Below are 24,101 nucleotides of genomic sequence, written 5' to 3' on the forward strand. Positions count from 1 at the left end.
TCCCACAGGTGAGAGTGGACCGTTGGAGGTGCAGATTTGTAAGTCCTGTCTGCTGAAGCTGCAGCTGGACTCCAGCCTTACCCCCTCTGACATCATCCAGACAGAGATAACAGCTAGCATGGCATGGCATGAGGCGGCACTGACAATGAGTCAGGCCTGGGGAATGTCTGCCAGACTCCTCCACCAGCTCGCCGTCTCAGCCCAGGCAGATAGAGAAGGAATGAGAGGGAACAATGAAGGCAGGAAAACATGAAAGTAGCAGCAGCAGGGAGGGAGGACAGGGAGCTGGAGGAGTGTGTGTGCACAGTTCGGCGAGCAGCAGCAGCCCGTGATCCTGGGACGACTTTCATCAGTATGGTAATGCTCGAGTTCTGGCTATTTGTCTGCATCTCATTCTGATGCCCGGCTGGACGCTGCGGAGCGACCCATTAATGACAGCCAGAGCTGTGGGTCTAAGTTAGTCGAGTATTTTATTCACCTTCAGTTCATATCGCTACTGCAAGGAATCTCATTTATACCCAGAGTGAAAAGGTATCTGGCTGCTTACATGTTTCTTCTGTTTTGTTGAAGTGTTTGAGATCATCAAATAAATTTGCATATCAAACAAAGATAACCTAAGTAAACACAAAAAGGTGTTTTTTTATTATTTCATTTATGAAGGAAAAAAGCTGCCCAACTCCCAAAAAATCTGCCACTAATGAAATTAATGTTGATAGGACATATATATATATATATATATATATATATATATATATATATATATATATATATATATATATATATATATAATAATTATTGTTGATATATTCTGACCAGATTCAATTGGAACTGCAAAGTGTTTTTGCTATGATAATATCATCAAATACTTTCACATATTAAACAAAGATAACCTAAATAAATTCAAAAAGCAGATTTTTTTAATTTTTATTAATGGTTTTGTTTATCAAGGGAAAAAAGCTATCCAAACTAACATCATGGTTGCCAGATTTGAAAAGTTTCCAGCCCAAAAACAACATAAAATCCACCAAACTAAAAAGAAAACTGTTTTTGCATAGTTAGCTAACAAAAGATTGAGTCAGTGGATTAAATATGAGGAAGAGGACATAAACATAAGTGGCCCATCTTGATTGTGTTAATATTGGTCATATTCGATTATAAATATTATATAATGGCCAGTCCTTAACATATGAGAACAATAAGTTGCTACAGCATAAAAAATAAAGAAAATACAAAGTGAATTAGGTTTATATTTGATTTTACCAACATAGGCCTTTTTAGTTCTTAGCTAGTTTAGCTTGCATCTCATTCTGCTCTTATCTAGTAATAAAGAGGAATAAAATGGTTTTTCCAGCATTTTTTTATGGATTTTGTTTGATCTGATAACCATTGTGTATTTAATTTCTCTTTGGGACCAATAAAGTATTTCTAAATTTGAATTGAACCCCAAAAAGGCAGCCTGTCTGCTTAATAATTTTTACAATAATTACACGTTTGACAAATTTTTTACTTTATAATTAAGCGAGTGAAGGTTATTTTATTCAAATTTCATAACACGCCGTTCTCTTCCTCCTGAGCAGATCCGGGAACTGGTACCTGAATCTCAGGCCTACATGGATCTACTGGCTTTCGAGCGCAAACTGGACCAAACCATTATGCGTAAACGTGTCGACATCCAGGAAGCTCTGAAGAGACCAATGAAGGTAAATAAAAATGACCCTTTTTTAAAAAACTTTTTAGTGTTTTTAAGAAAACACTAAAAAGAAATAAAAATGATCATTTTTATTTCTGATTATGATTCCACACTAAACTGTGCTCATGTTTTTGCCCTTGTGTCAGCAGCAAAAGCGTAAACTAAGGCTCTATATTTCCAATACGTTCAACCCAGCTCGACCTGACGCTGATGACTCGGATGGCAGCATTGCGTCATGGGAGCTGAGGGTAGAGGGAAAGCTGCTGGATGATGTAAGTTTTGTTTTATGCTCCCAAACTGTTTTGCTGTTTATGGTTAATTATTATTTGCATATTAAGATTTTTTTCTACAGAATATTGGCAGGTTGAAAGTAGAGTTGGGCGATGAAGCTTAAAAATAAAATCCACCATTTTTTTTCATACTAGAATAAATTTTAATTTTAATTTCTCACCGTATTTTCTAAAAAATAAATTACAAAGATAAAGACAAAGATATTTTCAATCATACCTCCTGTGAGTTGTATTAGCAAAACAAATTTTTGTTTAGTTATGAGGAAAAAACTGTAAAACAAGATGGTCGCCTTTAGCATTGGTGAATAAAAAAATGCAGATTTTTTTTTTTTAAAGTAATCTTTAAAAAACAAAAATTTGATTTAATCAATAAAGTCTATTTATTGCCCAGCCCTATTTGAACGTTGTGTTTTTATTTTGCAAGTTAAATGGATGCGTTCTCTTTATTAAAGCTTGTAATTAAACCCAGAGCTCTTCTGGGCTTTCAGTCACTTTCTTTATTGATGTACTGTAATGTGTTGGCTGAGAGAATAACATGACTAAATGGTGAGAAAAGGCAAAATGATTTGTTTTGTGCCATAAGATCCGACATTCATAACAGGGGAAAGCTTTCAAAACCCACAAATATTTTCAGTAAATCTCAAAAGGAAGTGAACCATGAGAACGATTAACCGTGTTACTTTCACTCTTTGTGGTTTATCTGAAGTAATGATGCGATGGGAGAATTGATGAATTGATGAGATCCGGGACATGAAATGACTGTTTTTGTCTGTCTGTTCTGCAGCCGGGGAAGCAGAAGAAGAAGTTTTCTTCCTTTTTTAAGAGCTTGGTGATCGAGCTGGACAAAGAGCTGTACGGTCCGGACAACCACCTGGTTGAGGTCGGCACACACGGCGACTTTAACACACAAACAGGAAGGTCACACAGCATGTGGTCTCATAAAGGCCAGAACAATTTGACCGAAAAGTTAAAAATCTGGGGGGTTTTTCATACCAGATCCGATTTACGATTTTAATCGATTTTTTTTTCTCGCTTTCTTTTCCAAAAAATAAATTAGAAATTTTCAAAAAGTGACTTTTATCCCAATCATCCCTTTTGTAATTTGTACAACAAATTATTAGGGCCAAGCTACAAGACTTTTGGTTTAATTACAAGAATACTGTCAGAAAATGTACAGAATAAATGTGTAATTTCACTAGAAAAAAGTCATTTTAATGAGAATTTTTTTATTTTTTTGTGTTGTAGTTATCAAAATTACTACTTTATTTTCCTGATAATACGACTTTATTCTGGTAATATTAAGACTTTATTCTTGTATTATTTTTGCTTTTGTCATGTGACTTTATTCTTGTAAAAAACTGCAAAATCTTGTCCCTAATATTCAGTCATAGTTGCCTGCATTCAAAGTGTAAATAAATAGAAACTGCAAAACATTCTTCGGCGTGCTGACGACACCCAAGGAGTTAATTGCTGTAAAAACAATCAAAAAATTAAACCTACAAAAACCAAAATTTCAATTAATCGATAAAATCAATTTAGCGACAGCCATAGTCCCTTGTTTCTGTTCTCTTAAAGTTTTTACATTTTTAACAAAAGTGTCAAGAAAAGATAAAAAAAATTTGTCCTTTAGCCAAACAATTCAACCCTGAAGTGTAGCTGAAAAAAAATAAAAGGTCTGTGAAAAAGCAGCTTACTCTTTGCTGCCAAAGCTTTTGAATTTTTATTTCTCTATAAAAATAATAACATCTGACCAAACCTCAATAGACCCAATCAACCGGAATTGGTACAATCTGCGCTATTGTTGTTGAACTAAAACTCAGTATTTCCAGATATTTTACTCGTCCTTTAGAAATAAGTCACCAGATCTGGTGAGAAACTGTTTTACTTTAAACGAGTCACAATGTAATGTCTTCGTGTTACGTCTCGGATTCGCTCAGCTTCTCGCCAAGAATAAACTCTGGGAAACTGACACAACTCTCACGTCTGAACTGAAAGTAAAGCGAAGAGAAGCACCTGAGCACCGAGACCAAGTAGTTCAGCTCATGACAGCCCCTTAAAACCACGACTTATTATTGTTTCACGTCACTTATTATGAATGTGAAACAAAGGACATGTTGTTTGATGTAAGCCTGAATGAAGACAGACGGTTTAGAGTCTCACTTCATTGATGCCAACAGATGAGCAACACGTTATTCATACAACGATGTGCAGAAGTTTTATAACGTTTAAAGTTCTCCTGGTCTTTAAACGTTTCAGGGGATTTTTGCTGCTTTTCTCAAGTTTTTAATCTGGAACACTGAGATAACTGGAGATTCCCAGTGGCTGTTTTAGTTCTAAGAACTGAAGAATTACTGCAGTTTTATTTTGTCTGAAAGGAAAATTTGGGGAAAATCTTGCAATTTATGTTTTGTTTATCATCTACATCCATTTTTTCAGTTATCTGTTACTTTTCCATATATATTTTTTTTTTAAGAAATGGGAGCAAATTGTCACTTTGTGGCAGTTTCTTTGTATGAAATTTAAATAGATTTAATTGTTGTGGATGGCGATGTTGTGACTTCACCATGTTGTGACTGCTACACTGACTCCTGTTGCAGTCAGTGTTGCAACGAGCCTAAAGAGGCCTCTAACTGAAGACTGTTGCTGTTTGATTGTCTCATGGCTGTCATGACAAACTAAGATCTCAGAGTAACAATAAGCATTGCTAATCCACCTCATTTGCTTTTGCTGCTCCTCTGTAAATCTTTGTCTGACTGTATGGTGAGAAATCCAGGCAGAGAGATGTTGGAGTAGGGGATAAGATCCTTGATAAAGTACCTCAAGATCCATTTTAAACATGTTTTTTTGTTATGTGAAAGAAAGTTTAGGAGTCTTTTTGTGTGTGTTTTAGTTATTGAAACCAAAAAGCAAAACGGAGCATCACTATGAACCTGGTTAGATACTGAACAGAGGACCAGTTAAAATTAACCAGAAACACTATAAAATTTTAAACTCTTAGTTAAAGGGGCAGTATCATGTAAAATTAACATTTTTGAACTTTTCGTCATGTTATGCTGTTATTCCCTCATCAGAAACATACCTGGAGTGTATGATTCTTACATGCATGTTTGAGAAATCCTTTAATATCCATGGCAACCATTCAAGAAAGTTCAGAGAGGAGCCATGGTGTGATGACTTCCTGAAAGGTGGAGTTTCAGAAGTAGCAGGAGTTTTTAAAGAGACAGGCACCCAATTTCAAGGCGTTAAATTACAAAGTCATATTTTATATATAAAATTTTTATAACAACATTAGTGCAGTGAATGGCAGTATGTGAGTGGAAAACATGTTACAACAAACTAAAGAAAGTCTAGGCTACCACCTAAAATCTCAGTAATTTCATTAGGTTTGTCATTATGTGATTAAAAAAAAAAGTGAAAGTGTTATTTTTACTGTAGGCAGAGAAAATGAGCTGCAGCGAGACCATTTAATTCCAGTCATTAGAAACTCAAAGTTTGACTTTAATTGGTAAAATAATGAGTTGTGAACATTTCTTGGCTACGCTCAAAATCAAAAATCCAACTCAAACCCTCAATAAAATTAAAAATGGTGTATGAGTGAGAGAGAATGCAAAAATGTCAACTTTTCCTTTGACACACTGCATGTCAGCAGCGCTGTAAATTCTCCTTTTGCTCCGCCAGGACAACATTCACACGTCTTGAACAGTTTGTTCCATTACCAACACGGAGCGTCTCTAAAGCACTGGATCGGACTTTCCAGTGCTGTAGTCAAGGTCAATGATAGTTTCCCTCATTGAAAATTCCCATTTTGTCATGTCTGGCTAAATGTTGAGGAACAATGATCCCATCTCGCCTGCTCCTCGTCATGCATTGGTTAAATTGGAAATAAAGCAGGATGAGAGGCAGAGCAGCATGCAGATTTTTTTCTCCAACAGCAGAAAAATAGCTCTCTTTAATTTCAAGTACACAAGGTTGTTTCAATATGCAGATGGTGGAAACGGCAGCCTGGTTATTATAAACAAACAGCAGCTGCCCTTCACTCCGCATCTCCATAAAAGTGTAAAAAAAAAAAAGAGAGAAAAAAATCCACTTCAGGAGTTTCAAAGTGAAAATGACGGCCTCTCAAGGTTCCTCGTTTTTATCAACCCGACTCTCAGGTGCTTCTCTTTAAGTGATTTTCAATCAAAGGAATTTCATCCCCCTCTTGAGGTGCATTCAGTGCTGGATCTGCTCTGAGAACGGCGGCCATTCGTTAAAAGAAAAATGTGTTTTTTATGCATCTGAGAGGAAAGACAGAACTGACTCTTACTGAAGTCTTTGTGTTATTAGTTTTCTGCACTTGTTTTATCATAATTTACAGTCACGCTTTCATCTATTTTTTTTGACTGCAAAAACACAGAAAAAATCACCCAAGGTTAGATCTATAAATCCTTTTTTTATAGAAGACAAAAAAAAAATCCTGGCTAAACCTTTGCTGTCTTGTGTTTCTTCTTCTCATTGTGTATGACTGCTTTAGAAATATTTAACCTTTTATCAAGCAGTGCTGCCTGTGAAGGTCATGGCTCTGATTATTGTGTTTTAATGGTGAAAGATTTCCTCTGTGGTAAAGCTGTTTATATAAATTTCATCCTAAAAGATCTGGAAACTTCAAAGCAGTTGCATAATCTCAGTCTGAAAAATCCAGCCTTGAGTTTCAGTGCATTTATATATATTTAAATATATTTAATTGTATTCCCTCTATAAAATAACTGGTCTCACTACTTAACTTACTTACTGTCAGTAAATCACACCGCTAACGAAAATGTTATATGCTAACACCAAAGCACTACAGCAACACGGTATTCAGCAGAAGCTAATGCTAAAGTGCTAACTTCTGTTTAAATTATATCTTCCCTTGATAGACTAAAAGCACCAATTTAGTTTTAGCTTCATAACTTGCATGTTCGCAGACGTTATATTTATATTTTGTTCTCTGTTGACCATGTTTTATTTTGTTTCTGTCTGTCTTTGAAATAACATAATGGGGAAAAAGAGAGAGAACGTGAGGAGAGGAAATGGAACTATTGTGTCTTCAGCGCCTTCAAAATAAGAGCATGAATATTAATGTCTAACTTGACGCATTCTTGGCAATCAATAACCAAAACTTCAACATAGAGGTTGAACTTTATTCAACTGAAAGCAGTAAAAAAAAAGAAAAGTAAATTAACGCTTTAGAATTTAAATGCTCTAGATATTTTCAAAGTTAGCTAAAGTGCTAAACAAAAAAAATAGAACTGTTTTCCTCTGCTTTGTGGTTATATTGCTGCTTATATTCTGCTTCTTCCAATTCAACAGCGCTTATTTTTCTATGAAATATGAAAGGTTGAAAAGATGAATGAATGAATGTTTCTACTGAGGTGAAAACAATACAACTTACCAAAATAAACCTCTATAGTATAATGCAAGTACTATAACAGTATTGTTTCTAGATTTCTCTAAATTTACAGTTGATTTTAGATTTAGAGAAATGATTAAAATGTCTGTTTTAACTAAAAGAAATAAAATGCAGGTAATTGTTAAGATAATTGAGAGTCTACAAGTTTTTGATCACATTTGTCATCCGACAAGTGGAAATAACAGGCCAGCTGAGTCTAACACTGAGTCTGTGACAGATTATCGTTGTTATCAGTAGCCAAATAATAAGCATTATGTTTAATAATAATCTAATCTGGTGATGCCAAAACTCTCCAGAGCATGATTCGAACTTTTTTGTGAAATTAAGTTTTGGTCTGTTTGCTTTTATAGTGGCACCGCACACCCACCACTCAGGAGACAGACGGCTTCCAGGTGAAGAGACCGGGAGATGTGAGCGTGCGCTGTACCCTGCTGCTGATGCTGGACTACCAGGTGAGGGCGCCACAGATATCTGACAGGATGGTAGATCCAGTATGAATTATCTAATATGGATTGTTTTTATAGTTTTTATTAATCAGAATGTCTCTGCAGCCTCCCCAGTTTAAGCTGGACCTGCGCCTGGCGCGCCTGCTGGGCATCCACACTCAGACTCGCTCCTGCATCATTCAGGCCCTCTGGCAGTACGTGAAGACCAACAAGCTGCAGGACTCGCATGATAAAGAGTACATCAACTGTGACAAGTACTTCCAACAGGTACACCATGTTACAGAAAATTAGACTATTAAGGGCAAAAAACAGCAGTATGAACTGGACAGCTTTCCCAAAATATCTAAAACCCATAAAAACTGGAAGTGGGCATTTTTTAAATAAAAAGTAATAAAGATGGCTGTGAGAGAAAGATAAAAAAACATGGGATATGTAGACTTTTTGCAATGCTATGACTGAGTGTTATTAACTCAAAAATAAAGAGTGTTTGACTTTGTAGCAATAGCACAGAAATCTAGGATGAATAGCGTCCTTCAGGTTAGATAAAAATTTATCTTTCACCGCTGCAGCATAATTTTCCTTTATAACTTTTGGGAAAAACTAACTTGTAATTTGAAGGCAGGTAATCAGTGGAGAACAAAATCAAAATGGTAATAAATCTTTTTAACAAAATTGCTGGCACGAAGCTTTTTATCCTCACTGATTATTTGGAAAATAATAAATGCAGCTTCAGCTCTATTTTAATTAAAATTACATTTTTTTTTTATCTAGAAATTTTTAATTAGAACTCCACAACTCCCTATTTCAATGAGGTGCAAACACAAGAAAATACCAAAGCCCATTGCTCTTAGCCACTTTTAAGAAATGAAGACAAGAAAACATTCAAAGGAGACAAATGTGTGTTCATCTAAGTCAGGAAACGGCTACAAAAATTGTCTAAAGTTACCAGAATCTGCATTCAGAGTAGTAATTAAAGTGATTAAAACAGCTGCATGTTAGAGTAGTTTGAGCTAAGTAGCTAAGATCAACACACAACCTGCATTCAATGTTAAAATTGTAAGATAAAAAAATCCTCCATTGTCCAATGACTTGGTAAAAATCACTTGATTGAGTTCAGTTGATGTGGCCAGTTTTTTTTCCTGTATTTTATGTAAACAGAGAACTGTAAATGGGTCGCCTCAGGTTCATCACAGGTTCTACTATAAAGGTTTATTTTTGAAGATCCTTGTCCTGCTCTACAGATTTTCGACTGTCCTCGCCTTAAGTTCTCTGAGATTCCTCAGCGCCTCACTAACCTCCTGCTACCGCCCGACCCCATCGTCATCAACCATGTCATCAGGTTCAGACTCCTTCTAGATCAAATGAAATCTCACCTAAGTAAGTAAAACCCCTCTCTGTTTCCTGTGGATTCACTCATTCTCTTGCTTTCCCCTCAGCGTTGACCCCAACGACCAGAAGAAGACGGCCTGCTACGACATTGACGTGGAGGTGGAAGACCCCCTCAAGAGCCAGATGAGCAGCTTCCTCCTCTCCACCGCCAACCAGCAGGAAATCGCCTCCCTCGACAACAAGGTGAACGTCTTAAAGTCTTTGTTGATACCTGTCTTCTTTACTGAAGAAACCAATTAATTGACATACTTTTTAGCTTTTCTAAGTCATGTTGGTCCACCAAATGATCTGAAAATAAGGGACACAACTAAGTTCACATTTTATATTGGAAACTTTGATTTTAACTTTAGTTTGTTTGGATTTAATTTACATTTCTCCCTTGTTGCTATAGCGATTGGGGGCTTGTCCGGGAAACACGGGTTGGTGTGATTCAGAATGCTATTTTGTGTGTTTTCTTTTGTAAAAGTGGCCCATACCAACGTAGACAGCACCATTCCTGGGCCACCTTTAGTAGTAGCTTCATAGTAGAATGATACGATATGGTTAGAGTGGAACTACTGATGTTACTGATGGGGGACAGTAAAACGCCATTGGTTGTGACAAGCACGAGACAAACTAGATCGTTAGGTGATTAGATTTAACCCCGCCCGCTGAGTGAGAGTCCAACTGGTGGTGGAAACGCTTTCCTGAATACGCCAACCATAAAATGGCTTACCGAACCGCAGCAACCTGTGACGCTCCACTCATTAGAAACAAGGTATGTCAGTCTGGAAAGGGTTACAAAGCCATTTCTTTCTTTGAGACTCCAGTGAATCACAGTGGGAGTCATTTTCCACAAATAGAAAAAAACATGGAAGAGTTGAACCTTCCCAGGATTACTCAGAAAGCACATCAACAACCCATCCAAGAGATCACAAGACTTCTTAGAACAATAGCTGCAGCTCTGATGTTCCTCAGTTAAGTTCAGTGTTTATGATCCAACAACAAGAGAGAGTCTGGGCAAAAATGGCATCCATTGGACGGACGGCTCAAATACAGAAATCACTGCGGACCGAAGAAACATCGAAGGCTTTCCCAAAAAACATCTCGATGATCCCCAAGAGTTTGGGAAAATATCAAGTTGGGAAACTTCTGTCTTGTTATGTCTGTTGTAAAATTATTCCACAGTCAAATGTGTTGGTTCTGAATACGACTTTTGAGCTCTTCTTTCTATCAGTTTGTGATCTTAATCTTAAGTAGCCTAGTCAAAGGCTGGACTTAAACAGGTGTTTATGCTTGGAAACATCCCAGTATGGCTGAATTAAAACATTTCTCCAAAGAGTGGGACCATAATTCCTCCATAGTAATGCAACGTACTCACTGCCAATGACTGCTAATGCTTCACTGGAATTGTTGCTGTCAGTTTTGGCACAAACAGTGATTAGATTTAGGAGGCAAATACTTTTTATGTGGAACTGTATAAATAAAACCCAACATTTTTTCTAGACAGTAAATGATATAATATGCAATTACCTATTGAATTGTTTTCTGAAATGATGGTTGGAAAGCAACATATATGAGGTCTTGGGATGACTCCAGAAATTAGACGTGTGAAATAAAATTGCGGTCACAAGTCAGTAAAAGCTGGAAGATTTTTGAGCCAACTTTTAAATGGGCTACATTTTATTAGGTTTTATAAAAATGGCTTTAGCTGCTTTGTTTCATCTGGGGGTGGGGGGTTTCGTACGGTTATTATTTCTGCAAGGTTTCTTTTTTATGTCCAGTTCCTCTTTCTGTTTCATTTAGAAAACCTGGCGCTGGTTATTTCATTATGTGTAGTTTATGTTTCTGCCTATCTGGACTCTGTTACTGTTTATCACTCATCTGTTGTTCATTTGGGAACCGGTTTCTCAGCAGAGCCCCTTCCTGGTAAATCGTAAAGCTCCTTCATGGTAGACTTTTTTTTTTTTTTTACTTGAAAAGGATTGCAGAACCATTGCTGGTTTAATGAGGCTGCAGTCCACTTAGGGGGAAGTCCTGCTTTTAAGTTCAGCAGAAAACCATGCTTTGTAATATATGTAATATGTAAGTATGCTGATGATGTTATGATTTCTATGTAAAATTTAAAAAATTCTTCACTCTGTTTTGTTGCTTTGTCTGTCTTGTCTTGAACCCTGTGATATTTTAGCACCCAGAAATATTGGTTTCTCATAAAATATGAAGATTATGACGTCAATTTTGGCCACTGATGTGGCGGAAAATTGATGAACAAGTTTACGTAGCGATAAAAATGTAATTCCTTAATGCTAGAATGAATCATGTAAGACTTCTAATTTTGAACTAAGCTGCCAAGTTGAGGAGGTGTTGCCAGGTCAGAGGCGGTGAAGGATGGGTCTTCTGGTTCAGAGGTTTGAATCTGGTGTTTCTGTTTTCCAGATCCATGAGACCATCGAGTCCATCAACCAGCTGAAGATCCAACGGGACTTTATGCTCAGCTTCTCCAGAGATCCCAAAGGCTACATCCAAGACTGGCTCAAGTCCCAAAGCCGAGACCTCAAGGTTCGACATGCCCATCCATCCATCCGTCCATCTTTTCATCCATCCATCCGTCCGTCCATCCATCCGTCCGTCCGTCCATCCATCCATCCATCCATCCATCCACCCGTCCATCCATCCATCCACCCATCCATCCATCCATCCATCCATCCATCCATCTTTCTTTTTTCCTGAACACTGTTGAAATATGCCTCATAAATACATGGTGAACTTTTGTATTTATATTAAAATCTGCTAAAAGGAAATAATAACTCTTGAACTTTGACTGTGGAGCAACATGGAGTTTATAAAGTGAAAAAAACATGGCTTCTCATCTGGTCCCTCAAATTAAATGTAGCATTTTGTTAGACACTTCCATGTGTTTTGAGTTAAAAACATGTATGAAATAACAACATAAAGATTATAACCCTCAATATGATTCACGCGGAACCAAGAAATAGTTAATCACAATAGATTAAATTGATTCAATAGTATTTAAGAATGCACTTAAAATGGTTTTTAACATAAAGTTACCAAAGCTCGTAGTTTCAGTTTGTCATCACCTTAGATGTTTGCTGCAGGATGTAAATGGCGTCCATTTTTCTAACTTGTGCTGCAGTTGATGACCGATGTGGTGGGGAACCCTGAAGAGGAGCGGAGGGCAGCATTTTACCACGAACCCTGGTCCCAGGAGGCGGTCAGCCGCTACTTCTACTGCAAGGTGAAGAAAGCCCACCCACTGGCTCATCTTTTATAAGATCTCTCTTCTTCTTCTTCTTCTAACTCGCTGTTCTCCTGACAGATCCAGCAGAGGAGACAGGAGCTGGAACAGGCCTTAGCAGTTCGCAACACCTAAAGCAGAAGGTCCTCCTGAAGTTCTGCCTCTGGATTTTTAAGCTCTGTGTGCGTGTGTGTGTGTGTGTGCGCGCGTGTGCATGTGTGTGTGTTTGGATTTTTGTGAGTGTGTGTGTGAGGCCAGCAGTGAAGTCTAGATCTTCAGCTGAACCTAGAGAAGTCCACATTCAGTTTGTCAACAGTTTTGAAGCTAAATAGGACTCAACAGCGGTTTGTCAGACCCAGATATGAATGCACTTCCTGTTTGAAAAGACCATGAAGTAATCATCGTTAGCAGCACTGTTGGCCCTCAGAGGCTCGGCTTTGTAAATATGTCCCGCAAAAACTGTCGACCAGCTGCTCACACACCTCCATCTTTGTGCTCTGGATGAGTCTAACCACGCACATTTTTTTTATTTGTCCTCATTTGAATCCTATTTTTTTAAGGGTTAATTAATAACACCAGCAAAATATGAGATTACAGTTTTCTGGGTGGCTGCAGATTATAAAACATGACGTGTTGGTTGCATTCATCGTTTCTCTACCATGTTTAGTTTGCTTAAAAAAAGAGACTGAAAAGCTAAAGTATTACCATGCCATCAGCAGTTTGACAGAAGTTTACATACACTCATCACTGCCATAAGTATTATATTAACTTTGTTCCATGAATAGTTTTTATGTTCAATTCTCCTTGGTGAACTAATTGTTTAACAACTTTAACTTTTAAAAACCAAGATTTGGGAACTTTCAAGTTAATAAAATTGTATCTAATTCACATGAGGGCAAAACAACACATACATGCTCTTATATAAGCATACAAACCTCTGAACATCATCAATAAGTTTATTAAATTTTTCTGGCTAAATATTTAACAAGTTTTCTTGGCAAAATGCACACAATTGGGTATTTTGGTCCAGCACAGGACCATGATTCCAAACACACTTTAAAACTAAGGCTGGGATTTTAATTTTGGTTAATTAATTACTTTGATTTTTAAATGTTAACACAATTATTAGGTTTTTTTTTTATTATTTTACACTTTGTTCCCATGGGAACCTTTGTATTTGTGCGTTTCTGGTATGCCCGTAAATCCAACATCATCTGCAAACATCAGCGATGGGTGATGATGCTGCTCTTGACCTACTGGGAGTTAATTTTTGCTTCAAAAATAATCTAATATAATGCTGGAAAAGATTATTGTGTCAAAGTTGTGCTAAAACTAACTAGCCTATCAGCAAAACTATTCAATCCTAAACTACCATCTCAATACGTTACAACAGGACATTCTTCCCCAATGTCAATATTGGCGTCCACATTTTCAAAGAAGCATTTTTTTTCCTTAAATTACATAAATAAGGGATTCCTGACGCACTTAAAAGTATGGTATGGGTGTAATATCACTTTGCACCAATCTGATGGTTGAATAACCTAAATAACAGACTAAAAATAATAAATATATTTGTTGTTGAGCTCATGGCTATTTATTCAATAATTTAGCAACAATTTAGCTTTTAATCAAAATGAGATTAATTACAGTATCTAGAATTAACATCGAGTCACACAGCTTGTCAAAATTGGTTTAGGAAGCGCTACCTAGCCTGATGCTAGCAGGCTAACGTCAATCTTCTGAATGAGCACCCGAAATGTTTTGTAGACTGCTCTTATATTTGAACTGGTACCAGTTCCGAAACCAAATTCAGAACCAATTCAGCCAAGAAGAGTGGTAAAATAGAGCCAGAACTACTGTATATGAAATGCTTCCTGATGCTACCGGAAGCTTCGTTTGAGGTACAACATGCTAAGAGACGTAAACATATTTTTGTGGGTTTGTATGTATAGATTTGAGCCTTTTCCTTATTAATTATTCGTTTTAAGAAACCTAAAATTAGCATCATGATGAATGTTTATAAACTTCTGACCAAAACAGTCGCTGCATTTTAATGAAGGAAAACAAGTTGTGACGATCGTATTGGGTTTTTTTTTTCCTTTAAACACGTCACTGCGGTGGAAATAATCCCTTTTGTGTGTTTGTAAGATCAGTGTTTTGAAGGTTATACCAAAGGATGCAATAAAAAGAAGCAGAGAACAAAAGAAACTGGGCAAAAACACAAATCTGTGTTTTAAAAAAATATTAATAACTGAGCAGTATTAGCAGTTAAGTCCAGGTCTGTTGCATTTTACATTTTCTATGTTATACATGCACAGAGAAGGGGGAAAAAAAGAATGATGAAGGGTATTTCGGTGGAGATTTGAATGTAAATATGTTTTGGTGTCCAGCTGTACAGTCCACATCTGTTTGGATTACATGTTGCAGTATGGGAGCTCCATTGGTTTTTAATTATTCCCACTTTGGGGGTCGATTTATTTTAGTGTCTTACCGTGGGAGCTGCAACAAAAATCAGTCTCAGTAGCTGCAACAGAATATAATCTGCACCAATCTCATTTTACACGTTTTTTAATGACTTGTATGTATATGTTGTACTGTCGATTAGATTATTTGTTTTTGGATGGGAGGGAGGGTTACTTTGCACTGTGCTGTAAACTCTTTGTCGGGACTCTCTTTATTGTGGGTGAGACCCTCTTTATTATCCCAGCGTACACAAAAATCGACCTATGCATGCTCCATGAACATGGATCAATACATCTGATGAGGCAGTCCGTGTAAATATGAAAAGGTCTGCATAGATGTGTACGTAGCCAAGGCAGGACTCGGCAAGTTTGCTGACAGCGCCTTCTGAAAATTGTTTGTTTTTTGCCAAAAAAGAAAAAAAAAAAATAACTTGTCCTACCAGCAACTAACTAACTGTAGGTGTGAGCTGTGTGTTTTCATTACTGGGACTAAGTTATATTCACTGCACTCTGTAGGTAGCTGTAGCTAGGAAATCAGTCCCGTGTCTCACCTGGAGTGTTTCTTTTTCTTCTTCTTTTTTTAAATTTTATTCATAGCATGTCCAGGACGTTTATAATGTTGTCACTGAATCACTAACCCCCTCTTGTGGAGGACACCTAGAGCTGCAACTCCTCTGCATCAGAATCATCACTACTGTATTAAGTCTGTCACCGATCCCTGTCCATACTGTTGCATGTGGGTCTGAGGAGTGGGAGCTACTCTCTCTTTGTTTACACTGAGGGTCACCGACAGGAGGTTAATAATAAATAATAATGCTGTATATCTAAAGGGTTTCATGATCATGTTCTGTAAAGAAAAAGGGGAATACAGCTGTAACATTGTGAGACAGCCTGGATGTAAATAAAGAAGCGCTTGCCAAAGTTTGTAAATGCCATCAGATGTGAAGTCTCTTTTGTTCTACAGCTTAAAAGCTACATGTTAATTTATTAGTATGATTTTAAAATCCACATTTTGGAAACTGATTTGGAAAACTCGTCTGCCTGATTTTTTTTTGTTACCAATATGAATTGTCATTTTCATCCTTAAAGTACCAAAATTTCAACTTAACTTTATATTTTTGGGCCTCTGATGTCATTTTAATTGTTAAATGATTGATAATTTGATCGTTTATCAGTGCGGGTAGACCTTTTACCAGATACCTTTTTACTTGAGTAATTTCTTGGACTGTTAATTTTTACTTTTACTAGAGTAAAAATACGTTGAAGTGGTGCTACTCTTCTTTTTGGTTCTCTACCATAGTCTGACCAGAAGTTAATGTTCTTTGGGACGATTAGAAGAGGATGCAAAGTGCCTAAATATGAAAATTAAGATTTTTTTTTATAAAGTCTGCTACTCGTTATGTTGTCACATAAATGACTTTGCCTCAGAAAAATGTTCCGGCTCATTGGTGGGGTCTGCTTCCTGCAGGAGCCCGGCGCTGTTTGGAGGCGGCAGACAAGAGTTTTATTGTTCCTGAAGGAAGCAGGTGGAGGCCCTCCTTTCCACTGTGACCTGCAGCGGAGCTGGAGCACCTTGCCGCCTCAGAAAGAGCCTCTTTCACTGCGCTGCTATTCTCCTGAGCCCACGGCCCCTCTCGGGGGCGAGGGAGGTTAGCGGGCCTCATTTCGCTGCATCAGCAATGAGGCTGCATGAAGCGAGGCATTCAGGTTTCTCCACAATCCCAGCGTCGGGGTTTAACCACCTAATGCCGGGGCGATCATTGGCTGAATTGTCGTCTGGGCAAAGGGTTCATGTCTGGACCGGGGTGGAGACTTTTCAGATTTAATGTGAGGAGACAAGGCGGGGCGTGGAGCCGAGGAACAAAATGTTCATCAGAACCAGAAAATGGTTCCTGAACATCTCTGCTCCATTTTCCAGCTCAATCAAAAACAATTCTTCTGAAATAATTGATCTCTACTTTGTCTTTTGACCTGAAATTCCCACTAGATCTTAAATAAATTTAAAATATATGTAAATTCTGAATTTAAGGCAGGGAATAAGTATTGACCACAACCAGAAAAAGCTGCTAAAAGGATTAGAAAGTCAAGAAAATAGTAATTCAGTCCATATTTGTGACCTTAAAAAAACCTCTGCAACCCTCGTCTTTTGATCAAATACTTTCTTGGATGGCTACTTTTTATTTTTACTTGACTAAAAATAGTGCTCTTCTTACTTGAGTACACTCCCAACCTCTGTGTAGAAAAAAAAAAAAAAAAGCAAAGGAAAATGGAAATGCTGCACAGATACAAAAACTAAAGCCAATATCGATATCTGATAATAATGTTGTTTTTACAAATACGAATAATAAAAAAAAACAAGCAGCTGAGCGTAAATTTTACTCTTTAATACCTCTTACAAAAAGAACATTTCCTAAAGAAAAGGCAGCCAATGGCTTCAGCTTGTTTCCAGTATCTGAACAGCTCCACAATGGAAGACTTATGGCTCAAGTGATTTTCTTTCCAATGATTATTAACAAAGAAGGCCTTTGTTTATATGTTACAGATACTGAAATACGCCTAAATAGATAAATACCGTCTCAGAGGCTGAGAACGCAAACAGCAGGAATCAGAGTAGCTTCTATGATTCATTGCTGTCTTGACGTGACACATTTCAAAGGTACAAAAGTAAAAGTCAAAAGTTCCCGTAATGAGCAGGGATACTTTCAGCTGCTAGCTGTAAACAGTTAAGGTTGTTATAATTGTTTTTTGTTTTATTTTATCGATCCTGACATCTTTGTACCGTTAGATTTCCAGAAAAAAGAGGATTAAATCCACAGTTATCAGCATTAGACCAGTGTTTTATGTGCTGTTGGCCTGGTCCTGCTCGAACAGAGCCATGGCGAGGTGCGACCGTGACCCCAGACTCTCCAGGTTGCTGAGCACGCAGCGGTGGTAGATGTCCTCGCTGAACCGCGGGTTGCACGCCCGCCGCACGTACTTTTGGATCAGCGCCGGCTCCACGGCCCGGAACACATGCAAGCCGGAGTAACGCACGAAAATGTCGTAAACGTCCATGCTCTCCATCAGCTCCTCGTTCTCCAAAATGTCAGCCGCCATCTTGGTGCGTGCGCTCATGTAGTCGGCGTTGTAGAAGCAGGCTTCGTCGAAGACGTGGCGGTCGAAGTGGCCGTCACGGAGAGACTCCGAGGCGAAGGTGGAGGAGGCGGACGGCTGCTGGTCGCGGTAGATGACGGCGGGGTTGAACTCCTGGAAGTGGACGGGGAAGAAAACCTGCCAGTTGCTGATGGCGTTCATTCGGCAGCGGTTCAGGAAGTCCGCGTTGACCTCGGTCCAAACACTCGACAGGAAGAAAAGCGTGTCAACAGGGTGCTTCTTGGAAATGATGTCCATCAGCTTGACCTGCGAGGGAACCTCCGTCTTCACGCTGATCCAGGGAATCTTCACGTCGCCATAACGTTTTTCCACTTCGCCGATCATCGACTTGACCCCGGCGAACACGTCGGTCTGGCTGACTCTCTGGGCGTCGAAGGGGTCGTAGATGAACAGGAAGGTCAGTAAGACGTTATCGTGGGTGTCCAGGGTGTTCGTCACATACATGTCGAGGAAGTTACCCACGAAGTCCTGATCCTGGGCGGTGACCGGCAGGATGACCTGCACCCGCGTTGCCTCCGTCACGTAAGGCATGGGGATAATCTCGACAGCGCTCAGAGGTCGCAACAGGTTGACCCTTTTGGCAATGACCTGGCTGTGACCTTTCTGGGTGAAAGCCTCCAGCGCCAGATCCAGTATGTACTCCATCCCACGCGTGGGATCGAAGCGTCTGTAGCCGTTCAGCAGGCGCCGCTTGCGGAAGCGGAGCTGCGGCTGGTAGTGCTCGTTGAGCCGCTCCACGGCGACCTCCAATATGGTGCTGACGTCGGCTCGGTCAGCTCCTCTCATCTCACATTTGGGAGAGCCGTCCGTGCAGGAGTAAATGTGCTCCTCGGTGAAGTAATCCCAGTTTATGACCTCGAAGCGGGTCTTGGGTTTGAAGGGGGAGATGATGCCGATTGGCCACGTGACCCCAGCCTTACCCTCAGGGGTCAAGTGGCTCAGGTTGCTGATCTGCACCTGATGGATACACCAAAAAAAATCTTTACCAAAGTACCTTACCAAAGTACCTTACCAAAAAAAACCAAAGTACCTTTAAGATAGCTGCTGTTTATTTAAATTCCAAATAAATCTAATTAACTCATTAGCAAGTTTGCAGGGTTAAAACTATGGCTGAAACGAATAATCAGATTAATCGTGATGAATGGATCACTGAAATAATTGCCAATTAACTTAGTAATCGATTAGTTGTAAGAATAATTAACAGAGTAATGGATTTCTAAAATAATTGTTAGCTGCAGTCCTACTAATAATTATTTTAGTAATTGATTATTGCGATTAATCAATTAAAATATTTTGGGCAAATTCTGCAGATTTTTCACTTAACCACTTAAGCTTTTTTTCTTAAACAATATTAGAAATTTGTTTTAAAAATGCAAACAAATTCCATTTCTTTTTTTAAAATACCAAAATAAATATTTTGTTTACGTTAATTGCAATAAATTAGCATTCCTTTAGAGTATGCTTGATTACTTGTAGCAAAAGATGAATAAATCAAGCATCATACGAAAAGCTCAAACTTTACGTCAGTACAGTGTCAGCCTGACCTGTTTATTTATTTTTTTTATTATTCTTTTGAGTCTGTATACTTCAGTTATCGATTAACTGATTTGTAAATTAGTTGACAATTCCTTGTCGATTATGATTAATCGTTGCAGCCCTGATCTAGTCAGTTCAATAGTGAGAGTTTTGACCCGTGAAGTTAAGTTATCTCGCTGCAATGAAATAAAGAGACCCAGGTCTGGTCATATTGTGTGAACTGTTCATCATCTCAAAGTGTCAAAGCTCAAATTTCTAAGGAGATGAGGTAATATTTCTATTAGAAAGTCAAAGTTTTCAATTTTGAGAAACAAAACATAGAAGCAGTCATTAAATTTAACTGTTCTGAGCTTAGAGAGGATTATAATCCACTGACATGCCTCAACAAAGCTGTTTTCTGACATGGATGAATAATTTATCAAGCAGGAATTTGTGCTTGGAGCAAGCGGTTGTTAGGGTGGGGCAAAACATATCCACGTGCCTTTTTTGGAGGTGTTAAATAAAAATTAAAGCAAAACGCAACAAACCTGTAGATCCTGAATCTGCTGGTAAGTCCACTGAAGCTCTATTTGGCTGAAGCGTTTATGCAGACGGTACATGAGGTTGGGGTCCGATACGGGATGAACTGCGAAGGCGTTTTTAAAGGCAACGCTGTCCTCACGCTCTGGATCTGCGTTTTTCCCCAGCTCAAAGTAGCGATACGTCATGCCCTGTCAGTCGTCACAAAATTTACGTCTAGATTTTGCTCTGTTTTTTTTATTTGTCGAGTGCATAAATGCATTGTTGTTGTTACCTGGTGCACCTCCACGCAGCTCAGACCCAGATAGTCGATGATGCAGCGGCCCAGCCACTCGTCCGGTCTCACGCTCAGGATGTCGTTGCGGCAGGTGTCGAGATGCGGCTGCAGCCGCGCCAGCAGGCTGCGGGACAGAAGGTAGCCGTAGCCGCCATGGCAGTAACGCGCTTTCTCCTCCCCGCCGATGAACTCCTCAGCCCTGCCCATGTACAGGTCCTGCCCCGCGCTGAGGTGGCCCACCAGCTCCGACAGGCGGCCCGCCTGCATGTAAGTGTCATCCTGCGCCAACAGGAACCAGTCGTACTCCGAGCCGTAGTGCTGATGGAGGTGCCGCACCGTCTCGTACATCAGCCACACGGGCCGGTCGTCGCCGTGGGCGATCACGGTCATGCCGTGTGGCACCTTGGGGCTGCGGAGGCCCGTGAAGAAAAAGGTTCGGTGGAAGTGATGGGCGACCGTGCGGTTCACCGCCACGGCTAACGTGCTGAGGGTGGCCCGAGATGTGAGGACGCCCGCCAGCAGCCGCTCCCGGATGCCCAGCTCAGTGTGGATGTATCGAGTTCTGATGGAGAAAAATCAGACCAGAACCGCGAGAAAATAAAGAAAACAAAAACAATTAGGACTGAAACGATTAATCGTGGTAATTCCTGATTAATCAATTACTAATCTCACTATGGAACTCGTGAAATTATGGCTGCAATGATTTAATCGTGATTAATCGATTATTGATGTAATTTAACTAATTTAGAACGGATTAATTGTTAACTGGAGTTTAAGATTAATCCAAAACTGTACAAAAAATATATACATTTTGTATTTAAGATTTAAAAATCTTTGTAAATATCTTCTATCCAGATACTCTGAAATTACATAGTTTTGCTTCACCTGATTCTGTAAAGAAAATCTAGTTTAAAGAGCATTTAGCTCCTAATCCCTAATAGGAATGTTATGTTATTGATATTTATTTAGACAATAAAATGTTTATTTTCTTATTCGAAATAAAAATGTAATTTGTTTATTTGCATTTTTTTTATGTTTTTCTAATATTGTATAAAATATGTTTAAGTTATTAAATGAAAAATCTGCAGAATTTGCTATTTTTACCCAATTAATCGATTAATCGTCAGAATAATCTGTTAAAATAAGCATTAACTGCAGCCCTACTCATTTCTCAAGACTTTCGAGTTTGAACAGATTTAATAAAAACTGGATTATCTTTGATAATGTGTTCTTGCATTATGCTATATTACTTGAAAAAGGTTTCAAAACAATATTGTAATTTATCGCAATAACTTATTACAGTAATTTGTTCTTGTAACAGTCCTAGTTTCTCTCTAGTGTCAAGATTTTGCAGCATCTAACAATGTTGTATCTTGTTTAGCTCCACTCATTATGCCTACCATCTTTGACCAGCTACCTGTATCCACACAGCATAATTCTGCCTCTACCATGCTCCACACTGTGGATGCATATTAATTTCTCTTCTTTTGATGCCAATTTAAACCATTTTATTCTGGTTTTCTGACTTCATATGTGGGTGCTAGTGTAGTATTTTTAAGCATCAAAAGGCGACTTTTCCACTCACCTGAGGACTTTCTTGTGTGGTTTGTTTGGGTCCTTGTGATAGGGAACTATTCGTGGCTGGAAGTCCTCCTCTCCAGCTCCGTCTCTCCCTCCTCTCTGAGCGTCTCTTCTGCCCAGGAAGAGCCCACCCTTGGCCAGCTCGTCTCCGCAGGGGTCGTCCGCGTCCCCTTGCGTCCAGGACACCATCAAAAGGCTGAGACTGCACCCCAGAGACAGCCCCAGGATGAGGGGCAAAGCGGGCCTGAAGAGGGCCAAAAACGTCGAGAGGCGCATGGTTGATCGTTAAGAGCTAAACCCTAAAGGTGACAGCGCTCTACGGGCCAACTAAGACTCATTTTACCCAAGCAGGAGCTGAAAAACACGAGATCTGTTTAATAAAACAAGAAAAAACGGATATAATTTACTGTTCCTATTAAATTAGATCAGGTTTGATTAGATTAGGCCACCACCTAACAGGATTCCACTTTTATTTATACCATTACTGAATGTCTTTTAACTATGTAGCTACCAGTACGCAAAAGTTTTCCGCTTTAAAACAACAGATGCATGCAAATGGCTTGACATTCCCCAACTGTTTCCTACTGACCTCAAACTGTTTTGGTTAATCATTCACATGTTCCCTGCTACATGCCTCCATCCATATAAAACCCATGTTTTGTTAATCAGCTCCACTCATTTTAGCTAGCAGTCACTTACTAAATCAACAGAAAGCCTTTTAAAGTCAAGTCGCTTTGCAATAATCTGGTTATTAAAAATAATTTAAAAAAAACAAACCCCGAAGCGAATGAGGAAGAGTTTTGTCCGTCTTATCTAAATTGTAACGTTTAACAATAACATCTAAGAGGAACAAACATGAAAGATCAAGCTAGCGAGTTAGCATCGCGACCCGTTAGTGCAGACACGTCGATCCACCTCCACGATCATCGACAGGAAGCTGTTACAAGTCCCGTTTAGCTGCTGGGAAAAAAAAAAACGTTAATGCGGTCAAAAACATGCCGTCCACTGCCTTCGCTTTCTTGACTTCCTGAAAAACTGTGTGCCACACACACAAAGTGTGTCAACAGCTTCCCTCACGTCGTTTTCAGCCTCATCATTACAGACTGACTGCACATCTGCTACTGCAGCATCACCTCTGCTCGCTTGTCAGACCTGTGCTGTCAACAGGAGATTTTATTAAAGCCCACTAATAAAGTGTAATTATTTTTTGATATATTAATATATGTGTCATCGTGTAGCCTCGTGAACATGATGTTCTTAATGCGAGGAAGGTGCATTTCACCTTTAAATGTGAAGAAACCTCAGTAAGATTGCCACTAAGTCAAATTTGAAAACATTTTTATTAGTCGTAGTACTTTTTAAAATACACTTTCCAATTTTTATGTAAAGCCTTTAAGCATAAAATATTGCCATTTTAAATTTGTTAATAGGAAAAGAACATTTCACAACTGATGTGTCGGTCGTGGCAGAGCCTACCTGATCTGCCGGCTCCTGTCGAAAAAAAAAATAAAGAACGTATTTTGGCGTCAAAATCTGAGGACTTTGCTTGAAGTTGTAAAATTATAACGTAATTATAATTAATTGCTATTGGAACTGGCGATTAAGGTACTCAGGGTAAATTTCTTATGGTGATAAGAAACCATATCTAATTGGACCAATTTCATTTTTATCTTCACAGTTTCACTTTAACAAACGTTTTTGCTGCCACTGCTCAAGATATTAAGGATCTCCAGGATTCATAGTTGCATTTCAAACATAGTGAGCAGGGTGTTTGAGAGGATAAAACAGAAACAAACCCACAGTTTTAAGCTTGCATTGCTAGTAGTTAGCCGTATAAAACAATTACCAAATTTCTGATTTCTAACTACAACATTCAAAGTTGGTTGAGATGTATTTCTGAAGTTGGTAATCAAATTTCAGTGTCACCAACAGATTTTCCATTAAAACTAGTTATTTGTGAAGCCTCATATGCATGGTCACTGTGAAACAACAAAGAAAATGTAAGATTGTCATTTGTAACATCCAAAATGAGCTAAAGCTGTTAGTTTTGTAATACTATTGATATTCTACACATGAATACTTAATAACTGAA

The 24,101-nt window shown here is 38.7% G+C and overlaps 2 protein-coding genes across 7 annotated transcripts in view; one reads left to right on the forward strand and one right to left on the reverse strand.

Annotated features, from left to right (window-relative positions):
• The window catches only part of smarcd3b (SWI/SNF related BAF chromatin remodeling complex subunit D3b), a 51,084-nt gene extending 35,206 nt beyond the window's left edge, over positions 1 to 15,878 (forward strand). For 4 of the 6 annotated variants that reach the window (XM_017301934.2, XM_008396639.3, XM_008396637.3 and 1 more), the window contains 10 exons: positions 1,578 to 1,700; positions 1,837 to 1,962; positions 2,765 to 2,860; positions 7,762 to 7,863; positions 7,963 to 8,124; positions 9,099 to 9,196; positions 9,294 to 9,429; positions 11,662 to 11,784; positions 12,380 to 12,481; positions 12,563 to 15,878. In XM_017301934.2, coding sequence (XP_017157423.1) covers positions 1,578 to 1,700; positions 1,837 to 1,962; positions 2,765 to 2,860; positions 7,762 to 7,863; positions 7,963 to 8,124; positions 9,099 to 9,196; positions 9,294 to 9,429; positions 11,662 to 11,784; positions 12,380 to 12,481; positions 12,563 to 12,616 — 1,122 coding nt within the window. In that variant the 3' untranslated portion in view covers positions 12,617 to 15,878. The remainder of the gene's footprint in view (positions 1 to 1,577; positions 1,701 to 1,836; positions 1,963 to 2,764; positions 2,861 to 7,761; positions 7,864 to 7,962; positions 8,125 to 9,098; positions 9,197 to 9,293; positions 9,430 to 11,661; positions 11,785 to 12,379; positions 12,482 to 12,562) is intronic. The other 2 variants (XM_008396638.3, XM_008396640.3) reach the window with 1 other exon arrangement.
• A 1,434-nt stretch (positions 15,879 to 17,312) lies between these two features.
• chpf2 (chondroitin polymerizing factor 2) lies at positions 17,313 to 23,287 on the reverse strand. Its single transcript, XM_008396636.3, has 4 exons — positions 22,014 to 23,287; positions 20,426 to 20,990; positions 20,160 to 20,342; positions 17,313 to 19,053 (listed from the first exon to the last, which is right to left on the reverse strand). Exons 1-4 carry the CDS (start codon positions 22,283 to 22,285, stop codon positions 17,782 to 17,784), a joined length of 2,292 nt encoding a protein of 763 aa, XP_008394858.1. The 5' UTR covers positions 22,286 to 23,287; the 3' UTR covers positions 17,313 to 17,781.
• Positions 23,288 to 24,101: the final 814 nt, after the last annotated feature.

Source organism: Poecilia reticulata, chromosome 20 (assembly GCF_904066995.2).
Source record: "Poecilia reticulata chromosome 20, P_reticulata-male-v2, whole genome shotgun sequence".
Taxonomy (NCBI): domain Eukaryota; kingdom Metazoa; phylum Chordata; class Actinopteri; order Cyprinodontiformes; family Poeciliidae; genus Poecilia; species Poecilia reticulata.